General features: G+C 40.5%; 2 protein-coding genes across 4 annotated transcripts; both read right to left on the bottom strand.

The window, feature by feature from the left end:
• On the bottom strand, positions 1–5,786 carry atxn7l2b (ataxin 7-like 2b). Of its 3 annotated transcripts, none has more exons than XM_019259231.2 (10): positions 5,602–5,786; positions 4,900–4,971; positions 4,515–4,830; positions 3,563–3,804; positions 3,288–3,370; positions 2,922–3,130; positions 2,309–2,489; positions 1,714–1,835; positions 450–1,098; positions 1–374 (listed from the first exon to the last, which is right to left on the bottom strand). In XM_019259231.2, the coding sequence occupies exons 1-9, from the start codon at positions 5,696–5,698 to the stop codon at positions 453–455; spliced, it is 1,968 nt and encodes a 655-aa protein (XP_019114776.2). In that variant the 5' UTR covers positions 5,699–5,786; the 3' UTR covers positions 1–374; positions 450–452. The 3 variants fall into 3 exon arrangements, with proteins under 3 accessions (XP_019114776.2, XP_019114777.2, XP_019114778.2); XM_019259232.2 differs by having other exon boundaries at positions 1–344; XM_019259233.2 differs by having other exon boundaries at positions 2,309–2,486.
• A 1,817-nt stretch (positions 5,787–7,603) lies between these two features.
• sypl2b (synaptophysin-like 2b) lies at positions 7,604–11,351 on the bottom strand. Its single transcript, XM_010740766.3, has 6 exons — positions 11,194–11,351; positions 10,979–11,056; positions 10,067–10,185; positions 9,747–9,951; positions 9,103–9,294; positions 7,604–9,011 (listed from the first exon to the last, which is right to left on the bottom strand). Exons 1-6 carry the CDS (start codon positions 11,209–11,211, stop codon positions 8,889–8,891), a joined length of 735 nt encoding a protein of 244 aa, XP_010739068.1. The 5' UTR covers positions 11,212–11,351; the 3' UTR covers positions 7,604–8,888.
• Positions 11,352–12,135: the final 784 nt, after the last annotated feature.

Here is a 12,135-nt window from a genome sequence, read left to right as displayed (position 1 = left end):
TAGGATTCAAGAAGTTTTAATTGCTTTGCCATGAATAGTCATTTTAGCAGCATGACGCAGTATGAGGTATTTTTCATTCTTACACAGGTAATAAACTGACACATTTAATCACATAGAAAAATAGCAATTTTGTAAAAAATACACATGTATATGGTAATATACTGACAAATATTTATTCCTGATGTCAGTGCATAAAAATATGAAGACATAAACAAATGTGGACAGAAACATACACACAAACACACAACAAGCACATTCACACACTCACACTATCCTGGCGGCAGGTACAGCCTGCAGCAGGCCTCTCCTCCATGTGGTCTATTTAAGGCTGGTCTCTTTATTGGCTGCAGAGATGAGAAGTAAACAACTGTCACCTGCAAACACATGAATTGTTTATTCATGTTTTCCAGCTTAAAGAGATAGATCCACCAAAAAAACAGTCTACTCACTCTTTAAGAGTTGGATCTTTTATCCAGGCCCCAAGCGAGCACATCCCCGATATTCTCTCCCTTCCAGGCAAGGAGGTTGGAGTGGGAGGGGGAGGACAAGCGTTGACACTTGGAGGTTCTGGATAGTGTGGAGCATAGAGCCTGTGACTCATTGCTGCCTTTGCGCTTCTGGGTAAGACCCCTGTGGTCATAGCCCACCACCTTCTGCTGAATCCCTGGGGGCCTCACTCTGCTGCGGGAGGAGCGGTGGAGAGGAGGACATGGCTTCTTTCCATGTGACAAGATACCATTTATTGGTCCTTGTGAGGAGGGCACATGTGGCTGGCTCTTCTCGTGGAGGGGGGAGTCCCTGATGTACTTGGAGGATTTGTCCTCAGCGCTTTGTGACAGCTTGGCAGCTTTCTGTGCTGCGCTCGTATCTTGCATAATCTCAGTCTCAGTCAGACGAACCTTGCCAGGTCGTCCAACAGGAGAAGAAGGTGGTTTGGTACTGTGACTGCTTTTGGTTTCCAGTTGTCCCAGTGAGGTAGACTCGTTGCTAACGGAGCCAGTGGATTTGGAGGGTCTGGCTCCTGTCCAAACAGGTGATCCTACAGTTGGAGGTGTGACATGCCGTGACCTGAGACCGGATGATACTTGAGGCATTTTCCTGAGTCAAAAAGAAAAACATGAGGCTAATTAGTGTATTCAGTGTAATTTCATGTAAACAAAATGAAAACAAAACATCCAAGATATTTTCACATACTCAGATGTGGTTCTGGTGGCTCATTTACAGTCTCAGACAGGTTATCCGGTGGCTAATCCTCAAAAATGTTGGCTAACATCTCAGCGATTGAGTCTGAACAATAGTCTGGCAAACAGCATTTCTTAAGTCTGTCTGCTAATGTTGTGAAAATCAAGTTACCTGGCAATGCAATCAATCCCTCTAGCAAAGCAGGACCAGCCCTCTAGACACGGAAGTCCAAGACTTACTGAGTTACTGAGTAACTGACACTGCTGGTCAGTCAAGCGTTTCCTATTTCAAAATGAATAGTTACAAATGTTATGTTACGGCCCAGCAACTATTGGCAAAGTATTATACTAAAAATTTTAATATATAATAATAAATTCTTAAAGGAAATAAACCAGACTGAGCTGAGCGCCCTGGTCTACAGTGTGTTCGGACTCTAAAGGTCAGATACTGGATTCTGACTGGATGCCTCCCAGCTCAATGAGCAACATGTTTTCTTTACATTGAGGTGCTCCGGTGACATTTCTTACTCACTTCCACAAGTGTGTGCTGACATGGTGCTCCAACATGGTACTGAGGGCAAACCGCAGATGTTGCCAGCGCCGGTCGAAGGTGAAGATGCTGCATCCCAACGTGCGGCATCCAAAAGTGCATAGCTACAGAACAGAAACAGATTTATAAGTACAGACACTCGTGTGTGAAAGATGTCCTTTTCCACTCCTGACAACAGTGACTTTATAAAGAATCAGTAGTCAGTATATATTGATACATCACAAGATCACAATCACAAAATCAAAATCCACTATTTTCCTCTAAAAACATTAAAACAGAACTTGGCCTAGTGGCCTTTATGCCTTTTTTATGATAGGACAGCTGAAGAGAGACAGGAAGCAGGGGGCAGAGAGAGGGGGAATGACACGCAGCAAAGGGCCGTCCGATGTGGGTTTCGAGCCGGGGCCGGCTGCAGTGAGGACTGTAGCCTCTACACACAGGGCGGCCGCACAACCCACTACACTACCGACCGCCCTAACAGAACTACTTTGAGTCTACTTTAAGTCTGAAACGAGCCTATGACACTAAATCCCACTCTCTACTGGCCGCTGCTGTGTTTCTGTATGTCTGGACTCACCCCGAGAGGTTTAGGGTGCCAGGGTGTGGCAGGGAGGTCTGTGGCTTCCTCCTGCTCATCATCTTCACTCTCCTCGCTTGACAGCAGGCTCTGGTTGAATGGATAGGGAGGCTGTACCTCCACTTCCACAGTGCTGTCACCTTCCTCGTCTGGAAAGCTTTCAGAGGGATCCCTGGTCCTGCTTTGAAGAAAATAGAATAGATACAGTACGTTATGCAGCAGGGCTTCCCAAACAATTTACATGCTACACAAACAAACACATGACCAACTTACTTACCACTGTCAAACACACTCTCTTTGAAAAAAATAAAAAAATCTTCTTTTAACTTTTGACTTAAGATCAATCAAACAAACTGGCCTCTCAATTTCAAGTGGCTTTGCATTTGTAAACTCTTTATAATTTATATCAATATAATTTCATTGTATATGTATTTTTCTAATTAAATGTTTTGCTATTTAACAAAATCCATTGTTTATTTTGTCTGCATTAAACAGGTATAAGCAGAGACTGGTTTGTGCCCTTGTTTATCCAAGGTCATGAACAGAATCACAACATAAATCTGCAGTAACAATATATAAAATAAAAATGAAATCTTACGAAAATATTTCATACCTGAGAATGTGGACATTGCTGTTAAAGTTGTATTTACAGCCCTGAGTTGTTTTTTTATCTTCAAAAGCTTCCAAATGCTCTTTGTCTTTCGGTTTGACAAGAAGCTGCTCCATGTCTCGACCTTCTGAGGCTGTTCTCTGCTCCACTGCGAGCTGATCAAAGGTCTTAGTCTTTCCCATCGCTTTCTGCTGCTGTTGGATGGAACCAGTCTGCGTAAGAAGAACAGCACAGTGAGGGGAAAAAAGAGCCATTACATCATATCCCAAACAAACAATGCATTTGTTAATAGTTTTCTGAGGCAAAAGACTCAGATATATCTGTTAATAATGAACAACATTAAAGATAATGGTAACAGTGAGAGTTTACGTTGCATATAAGCTCCTGGCTGCACAGCTTCTTCCTTTCTGGATCCAGAACAGCGCAGCGTTTGTTCAGGCCACATTCTTTCTCTATGGGAAAGAAAGCAAACACAGTAGTCAGTGAGCAGCAGCAGGACACAGACGGTCAACATGATCCATGCTGTTTATGGAGCACCATATGGCCGTTTTCTCTAAAACAAAATAATAGGCAACACTTCGGCACACTATCTAATTATACTACGAGGACAGTTTAGACGTGTAGCAGAAAAGCAGCATGCTTACTATCAGTGTTTTTGTAGATCCGGCTGTAGGTTCTCGTTCCCCGCAGAGGAGTGTGTGGCTCTATGGACTGCCCGGTTGTGGATTTCTGTGCAGAGGGTCTCTCTGGTGCAGAAGTGGAGGAAGAACAGTGGCCAGGGGGCAGAGGTCCAGGGAGCCACAGAGGAACCCTGGGGCGAGGCGTGGACAAGGTGTGTTGTGGGAGGGGAAGGTTCTCCTGAGGGAGCTTCTCTACTGTCGGAAAACTGCAGAGGGAGTTAGAGACGTTCTTTGTGTAAAAAGGTTTCTTCTGCTGTGCCAACTGAGTCAGTGACATATTGAACTAATAAGATAACTGCATATCATGTCAGCTCTAAACTTAAACTTATCCATGATACTAACGAACTTTAGGCTGTCTTCTTACAGCTCGACTTACAAAACAAAACAAAGTAAATAAGGAAGCAAAAAGGACAAATTAATCATGTCTGAGTTAATCATCTCCAATATAGGAGTAAATCCACTTTGTAGTGTTGTGATGTTAACCAATGCTTCCCAAACTATAGTACGGGTACCACTGGAGTTACGTGACCTCCCTCTAGTGGAACATAGAGGTGAAAAATTAAATATATTAATTAAAAAACACATTACACTATCAAAAGCTGTACATTCCCTATAATATTTTGTTATAATATACATGTATGTATATATATATTCATGCGTGCTCATACAGCTGTGATTAGCTGCAAAAATGTTACAGCTAATTAGTAAGCAAAAGTAAAATGCATGATCATAAACACTGCAATCATGGGTCCAAATTGGAAACATTAGCTCTGATTCCACTTCTGCTCAGGACAACAGTCAATAATAATACATGATATTCTTATTAGGAATAAACTAAACATAAAATCTCAGTAGCTGAATAGAGCCATAAGTCATAATGGTACTATTTTCTGATGCAAACATTATTAGTAAATACCTCACTGTCTCCTTCTGGGCCTTGTTAGGCCTGTGCTGGCGGACAGGTAACGCAGCTGAAGAGGGGCCACTCGCTTCTTGACACCTGCCATCCTTCTGCCTCTCTCTAGAGGAAGACACATTTGAAAGAGGGAGACCAGGGCGAGGTCGCTGCTGTGGAGCCAACGTAGACGACTGTCCACACATCTTGGTGAGAGGACCATGACGCCTCTCACAGTGCTTCTCAAAGGCTTGAGGCTTCACCACCTCCCCACAGTGGCTGCACACCACCAGATAGATCTCATCGTGTGCCGGGCAGTAGCCATATATGTGCATATCTGTAGAGAAAACAGAGTTAAATACACTTCTTGGAGATGCTGAATGAACACAGGGTTTCTTGACTTCACCTTCTTTCCTGAGGGTCATTGTCTCAGAGCAGTTCCTCCCATACTTGCTGCTGTCTTCAGCCTTGGACCCAGCTGCATGAAAAGGACACAAAACAGCCAGCATGAACTACTGCATCTCCCAAGAAACAGGTGTAATGAGATATCTGGTTAGCCGTGCTGAGTGAAACCCGGAACATGTCGTTCGAATCAAATCGGAGCTCCTGGTTTGAGAGCCTGATTTTACTCCGAAAAACAAAAGTTAAGCACATAAAACTTGCACATGAAGCATCTCCTGTCACAGCAACGTCATACTTCACAGGTCCAGCCGTTAGCTGATCAGTGTTGCCGTTAACGAGCAGGACAAATCCTTCCTAAGTATCTTAACGCTGGTGTTGTTGTGTTTGGTGTGACATTAGCTCTCAGGCTAACGGTGTATCCACCTGTGCACAGGTAAACCGTCCGTGTTGTATTCACAACACGTGTTTTATTACTACATTAATAAGACGAGTGAGAAACAATCATTTAATTTTAATTATTGTTGTTTGTTGTCAGTTAACCACCTTAGCAAAAAAAAAACGCACCCTGCACTAGGACCCAGCGGGTCTTTTGTTTGGGTCGCCCTTTATGCCGCTCTCTGTGTGTATGTAACGACAAATAAATCACAGGATGTGTGACTCTGTGACGTGAGGATGGACCACGGCCGGGACAGGGAGCGAGACTCACCGTCAGATGGTAAAATATTCACCCTATCTACCCAACAACTCCAGTTTAATCCGACAAAATCGTCGAGATTAGGATTTCGCCGATCCAAAGCGGCCATTGCTGCTCTTGCGCGCGTTCACGAAGCTGACACCGTCAGTTCACGCGCATCGCATCCGCGTCACCAAGCTCGCCGCCGTGTGGCAAATAACGCCACAGTGGCCTGTCAGTGTGACAACACACTCTGTATGAAACATACTAAATGAAGACATATGTATCTAACACACATTACGGCCTGATGCGTCTTAAAATTGTTTTAAAAGCTCATTTGATCAATGTAAAACTACAGGTTAAAGGTAACCTATAAAATAGATATGCATTTAAACCTGTGCAAAAATGTTTTACCTGTGCTAAGTAAGTTAAATATGTGCATAGAAATTCGACATGTGCAAAGAAATGAAGAGAGAAACTAAACCTGTGTTAAAATCAAATTTACATTACAATTTACAAATAGAAAACTATATAAAAGTAAAATTATATTGTTTTTTTTAGACAAATAAGAAATAGAACTACAAATAGAGATCAAAATACAATTAAATTAGACTGTAGACAATGAAAGTCACAGCATTTAGCAGAGGTAGTGCTTAGTGGGTAATGACAGTTTCAACAAAAACTGAAACATCATAAGCTTCATAGAAGTCAAATTTATGGCAGAGTTGTATTGGATTATATTGGATTCCTCAAGTGTACCTAATGAAGTATATCCTCATGCAGGCCCCTCTTGCCCTCAGTGTAAAGGTGAACCAGCAGATCACATGTTTTGTGCCTCAAACTTTTTACATTCTGGACTGATATTTTTGCCGCTTACACAAAGATCTTTAAGGGAAGAGTGTGCCATGTCCCATTACAGGCAAGACTCGAGAAGTTATTGCCTTCACATCCTTAATTGCTAGAAGGACCATCCTGATTTGCTGGAAGCAGCAATTGTCACCTAGCTTCACAAGATAAGATGGATAATGTATTTCTTAAAGTTAGAAAAAATTAAAGGACTGGTGTGTAGAACTTAGTGCCATCTGGCAGTGTAGTTGCTAATGGCAATCACATCGCCTCCTCCTCTCCTTCCTTGCATGAAGGAAAAACTTTTGTGGCCATAAAAAACTCAAAAGGCCCTGGAGACAATGTTTAGTTTGTCTGTTCTTGGCACCTGTAAGCATGGTGAATACCATGGAAAAGGACCTGCAGCATCTGTAGATATAAAAGGTTTATATCTATGTGTATAAAAATTGTCCTTGGATGTTTTTCATTTTCATCTTAATCTGCCACATGTCACTTGTGTGACTAATGTTAAACTGCTTTTCACATTTTTATCAGTGTCTTATTTTAGTCAAAACACATAAAATGTTCTAAGAAGTTGGACAATGACTGATAATTTTGTTTGAGGGTTAAGGATTGTTATTGATCACTTATCAACATTGATTATTTTTCTGTTGATCAACAAATCATTTCATAATTGTTGCAAAAGATTACAACAATAATTTCAACCAAACTAAAAATAAGCAGTTTGGTTGGTTCATACAAGCTGAACATAATGTCAATTTAAGTATAATTTCTAGATTATAGCCTGACTAAAGCCTGGAGGTTTTTTGGTTAATATTAACACGAATGGATTAGGTATCTGATTCAATGACAGACCACAGCATTGTGAATGCAACCTTAAACTGGACTGATGCATGTCAGGAGGTTCATTTAAAAGCTTGTGTGTGTGTGCATTTTGTTTTTTTGTGTCAGCTGATGATGACTGGTAGAAGCAGCATGTCTGCCACCTAGTGCGTTTTAAACTGTATTGCATGTTAACTGATTTAGCTTGCTGAATGCCTCAACAATATTATCAAACCCAGATTACTGAGACCACCTGAGTCCACTGTGATTCTTATGTCCAGTGTGTGTGTGTTCACCTGATGAACATGTGCAGTATGTGTGCTACCACCAGTGAAACAATCAGGCATAAAATCAGACACGCAACAAATCCAGTTCTTCCTTTTAATAACACACAGCATTTCATGTCCATGCAGAATCTTCCTGGACTGTAACAGGAACTCCAGTCTCATCTATGTGACACTTTTATCAGCACAGTGGTGGATCAAACTCAAAACTGTGAATCAAGCAGACTATATCAAAGTAGGAAATCATAATGATGTCAGTAACAGAGAAAAAACACTTGGCTTCCATTGAAACAAAGTGAAGGTAGAAGCCAGACAAAAGCAACAAAACAAGTATGCGATTAATTAGTAACAGGTTAGATATCAGGCAAATAAACAGCAACTACCAACTACTAACAACTAGCTAAGGCTATACAACTGATAGTACATTAGCTCTGAAATAACATAGTACATTTCTGGGGTGTTTTAGAAATTCCTTAATTTTAAATATTAGAAACATTCAGGATAAAGAGAACAGTCCTTTCAGGAAAAAGATCACAAATTCTACCAAGTAAGTTTTTAAAAGTTTGAAATCCTCTAAACGGAGATTTTCACTACATTCAACGGAATATTCAGCTGTGAGACTAAAACAGTAAATTTAGCCTTTACTTAGTGAGATGATGAGGTGCAAGTTAATGTAAAAAAAAAAGAAAAAAAAAAGATACAAAACCATTATAAATAATCTCATATTGGCAACAGAATTATTTTTCCAATGAGCAACTATTTTACATTAATACTTTTTAATGCTTCTTGTATGTCTTACGATTGAACTAAAATTTGTTTAGACTTATGTTAATAATAAATGCACTTCAGGTATTTATTTATTAGGCATCTTATAATTTGCACAGTTAATAGCCCTGAGTTTATTTGGTTGGTTTGTTTGTTTTTTAAAGAAAATGCTGATGGCAGAAATGATGTACTGTATGGTACAGAAATACTGCTGGCAGGTAACAGAGACGCTGCATTATGATTCATCACTAATAAGGCTGTACAGTCCACACCTGCAGTACCATCGGAAATAAAGGACACTTTGTTTTCAATACCTGGGTATAAATATGTTACAGCATACAAACTGAGCATCTGTCCGATTAACATATTTGACTGCTCTTATTTAAAGATTGTATCGTTTTCAATATAAACTCAAGTTTTAGTTTCTGAAATGTACTTGAGATTAAACAGGCTTAAATGTAAAATCAATACAAAAAAGGAGCAGTCCATTTTAGAAATGTATGTCTTGTAATCTACAGGAATTATCTTTGAACAAATAGTACCAAAATGACTAATTTAATAAAACTACATGTAGGGCAGTTTTGAAATGAAGAAGCTGTGTAGTTACGATGGCCCAACTCCTCCCTCCACCTCTGCAGGCTGGTTGGCTGATTTGTGGAATGGCGTCTCCTTGTAAATGAACCAGCAGTTACCGCCCCACAGGATAAGGTTAAGAAAACCAAAAATCTGCCAAAGAATAAGACAAAAGTTAAATATATGAAACCAAGTTTCACAAGTTTAAGTGTGTCTGGAAAAGACTAATTTGCATACAACTTACCACGGAGGCGTTTAGTCGGCCCATGTGAGGCATAGCACCTGGGGTGCACTTGTTGGTGCTACCCTTGCAAACTTCAGTAAGGCTTACAATGGTCACAGGATCGGTGGCCCACTTCACATCAGACAAGCCTTTACCCCAAGCAGAGGAAGATACCAACCACAAGAAGGCAAAGGCTCCCGTCACCAACAGGTCCTTAGAAAAGAAGATACGATCAGAATAAAACCACTAAACCGACCATGATCACTCAAGAGCTTTCTCTGGAAACAGACTACCTAGTGCAGTATATCACTCAGTTGCTTGGGAACCACACCCTTCCCACTGTTTCATTTACACAACTCTGTTACATGCACTTCCTCGACCTCCAGTTTAGATTCCAAGATGAGGTGGGCTACTTTAAATCCAGCAGCTGACACCAAATGCAAAATGTTAGACATAAAGCATAAAATCTAAATACTGCTTGCATAGATAAAAAAACAAATTCATCGATTCAAATAAGTGGTATCACCAATGAATTTACACAGCCTGTAGCACTTTACACACCGTGTAATTTCATCTCACTCTATTGCAAAGGTTTTTAGAGATGGCTAAGCACAAGCATTTGACCAGAAGAAAATGAAAAATATGGAGAATCCAGGTGAACATACCACAGTGGGTCCACGACTAGATTCCCTATAGACGTGCTGGTAGCCCAAGTAGAGGACTAGTGTGGCGATGCAGTAGAGGAAAGCAAACACCCCGATACAGACGTAAAACTGTGCAGAGGATGCGTGGTTTCCAGTCAGGTAAGCAGTGGTGGTGGTCGTTTGATTGATTTTGCAGTCAGGAATGTTATAAGGATTATCCATCAACCTGTGAAAACACAAACAGAATATTATATTATTAATTATGACAATAGTTGAAGTACAAAGTCTAGTAATGTGGCTCCTAGCTGTTGAGGGATGAGAGACTGTGTTTGCTCACACACCTGAATGGGTAGTTAAAGCTTGCGTGTATTTCTTCACTGCCCCGCCCCTGACACTGGATGTTGATGCTGGTGGTGCCGCTGTAGCCTCCAGTCGTAGCAAAGGCAAATATGGAGAACACCTGCGACCACAGACAAGAGATAAGAAGAGAATCGTTAGCATAATCATATAGGGATGTTCAGGACAGAGTGCTGATCAAACTGCCACATATGCAGAAACACACACACTTCCTTATATTTTATGCAACACATTTTTGACAGGAAATCCTTAATCACAGGATGCCATCACTGTGGACAGTGCAAGAGTTCAGCAGAACCGTGTTCCTTTTTTTTTCTTTTATTACTTATTGTAATCTTTCAGCCATATGGAAAATAGATAACTATAGAGTACTGTATTGATCCCTGAAGGGAAATTCTTGCGTTACAGTTTTTAGATTAGATATACTTTATTCATTTCCCCGTGGTGGGGAAAGCTTATACAGTTACATGCATAACAACATACAACAGGAAACCATGTACAAGGCATGCACATAAACAATAAGCTGTGTAGTAGTAGAAGTGAAAGCACCTACAAGAAGAAGCTAATTTAAGTTTACCTATCAGGTCAAATAACTAAGTAGGTTAACAGTTGGGCTGCACTGATGCAGACTGTGCATGTCATATTTGAAACGGTGTTACAGCTCAAAGGATGGGGGGGGGGTTGCATAGCTTCTCCAGGCGTGCAGTGAGTCACAAGACAAACGGCATAATCAATTTGTGGGTTATTTTTTGCTACCAGGGATGAAGAGCTCCAGGAAGAAGTAGAAGAAACCCCGCCACAAACACACACACACACACACACACACACACACACACACACACACACACACACACACACACATATGGTTAAAATAAATATGATTTGATTAAACTCACCCATTCTAGCAAACGGATGAAAGCCAGCGGCTCTTTCAGAGGCCCCAAATCAAGGTTGAACCCTGAAGTCAGCACTTTCTGATGAGGAATAAAGACACAACATGAGACAGGAGCCGTTATACTGCTGAACACAGTTTGGTGTTTTCTAAAAGAAAGAGACGTCCCGTTATTTTAGGGGTAACTAAAACTGTTTTCATCGCTGCCTGTGCCGTTACCTGAGCGACGGATTCCATCGTTTGTCCGGCGATAAAACAGCGTTTATTATCCGACAATGTGACTCCTTTTCCTGGGTCTTCAGCAACTCTTCCGGGGCTTGTCAAAACTTTTCTCCAACTTCAGCGAGTTGTAGTAGATGACACGTGATCACTGACGGCGAGGCGTCGACAGGAGCGCTGCTGGGACGGAGTGGTCCAAGTGGTGAAATATGTGTTAAACTGGAGGAGTTTTGTAACACATCTTTATTATTACTTATGCGTCATGTCTTATTCACATATACACTAATTTTGCTTTACCCCACAATTCTAAACTCACCTCCTCCTTTTTACACAGTCCCTCTTAAATTGTGCACATATGAAAGTAATAGTAAGACAAGATAACATAACATAATATAACATAAATGTTAAGTCATGCATAAGTCATGCTGGCGTTAAAGAGTCAGATAATGATTAAGATGAGACTAAATTAATAAATAATATTAATACAGACAACAAAACTTCTCCTTTAGCATTCAGTCATTATTCCTTGATCTCCAGGCACCTTCCAGGATAGATTAGATAATCTAAGCCTAGTTTTATCTTGGAGAAAAATGGATGTACCCATGATACGTGTATGGATAAAGAAGATGCCATCTTGTATTGTGTGTTTTGGAGAGACTGACTTGTATAAGCAGAGGAAAGGCAGGAGAATTTGAAAATGTGTGGAAACATTTAAGAGTTTTTTTAGGCATAAAAGTGCACAGTCATCTTAACATTGCTGTGTGTTGATGTATGTTCTTGAATGTTTCTGTTTTTTAAAAATTGGTTTTGTTGTCTATTTGTATATTACTAAACATATTTAGTTTAAAAATATATTTTATGGCATCCATATATGATAAAATAAATACATTTTTCCTCTTGACCAGTATGTCAAATATGCCAACACTTCCATGTTCTTAAAGT

The sequence above is a fragment of the Larimichthys crocea genome, chromosome XV (assembly GCF_000972845.2).
Source record: "Larimichthys crocea isolate SSNF chromosome XV, L_crocea_2.0, whole genome shotgun sequence".
NCBI classification, from domain to species: Eukaryota; Metazoa; Chordata; class Actinopteri; family Sciaenidae; genus Larimichthys; species Larimichthys crocea.
The sequence above is the reverse complement of the archived record's forward strand: the minus strand, read 5'-3'. Positions and strand labels throughout refer to the sequence as shown.

Coding starts and splice junctions, on each gene's coding strand:
- atxn7l2b (XM_019259231.2), bottom strand. CDS start 5,698: ATGGCCGCTTTGGATCGGCGAAATCCTAATCTCGACGATTTTGTCGGA. Junction 3,805..4,514: donor GCCCAGAAGGAGACAGTGAG/GTATTTACTAAT, acceptor CTCCCTCTGCAG/TTTTCCGACAGTAGAGAAGC. Junction 1,099..1,713: donor GTCAGCACACACTTGTGGAA/GTGAGTAAGAAA, acceptor TTTTTGACTCAG/GAAAATGCCTCAAGTATCAT.
- sypl2b (XM_010740766.3), bottom strand. Junction 9,952..10,066: donor AGCTTTAACTACCCATTCAG/GTGTGTGAGCAA, acceptor GTGTTTTCACAG/GTTGATGGATAATCCTTATA. Junction 9,295..9,746: donor CTAGTCGTGGACCCACTGTG/GTATGTTCACCT, acceptor TTCTTTTCTAAG/GACCTGTTGGTGACGGGAGC.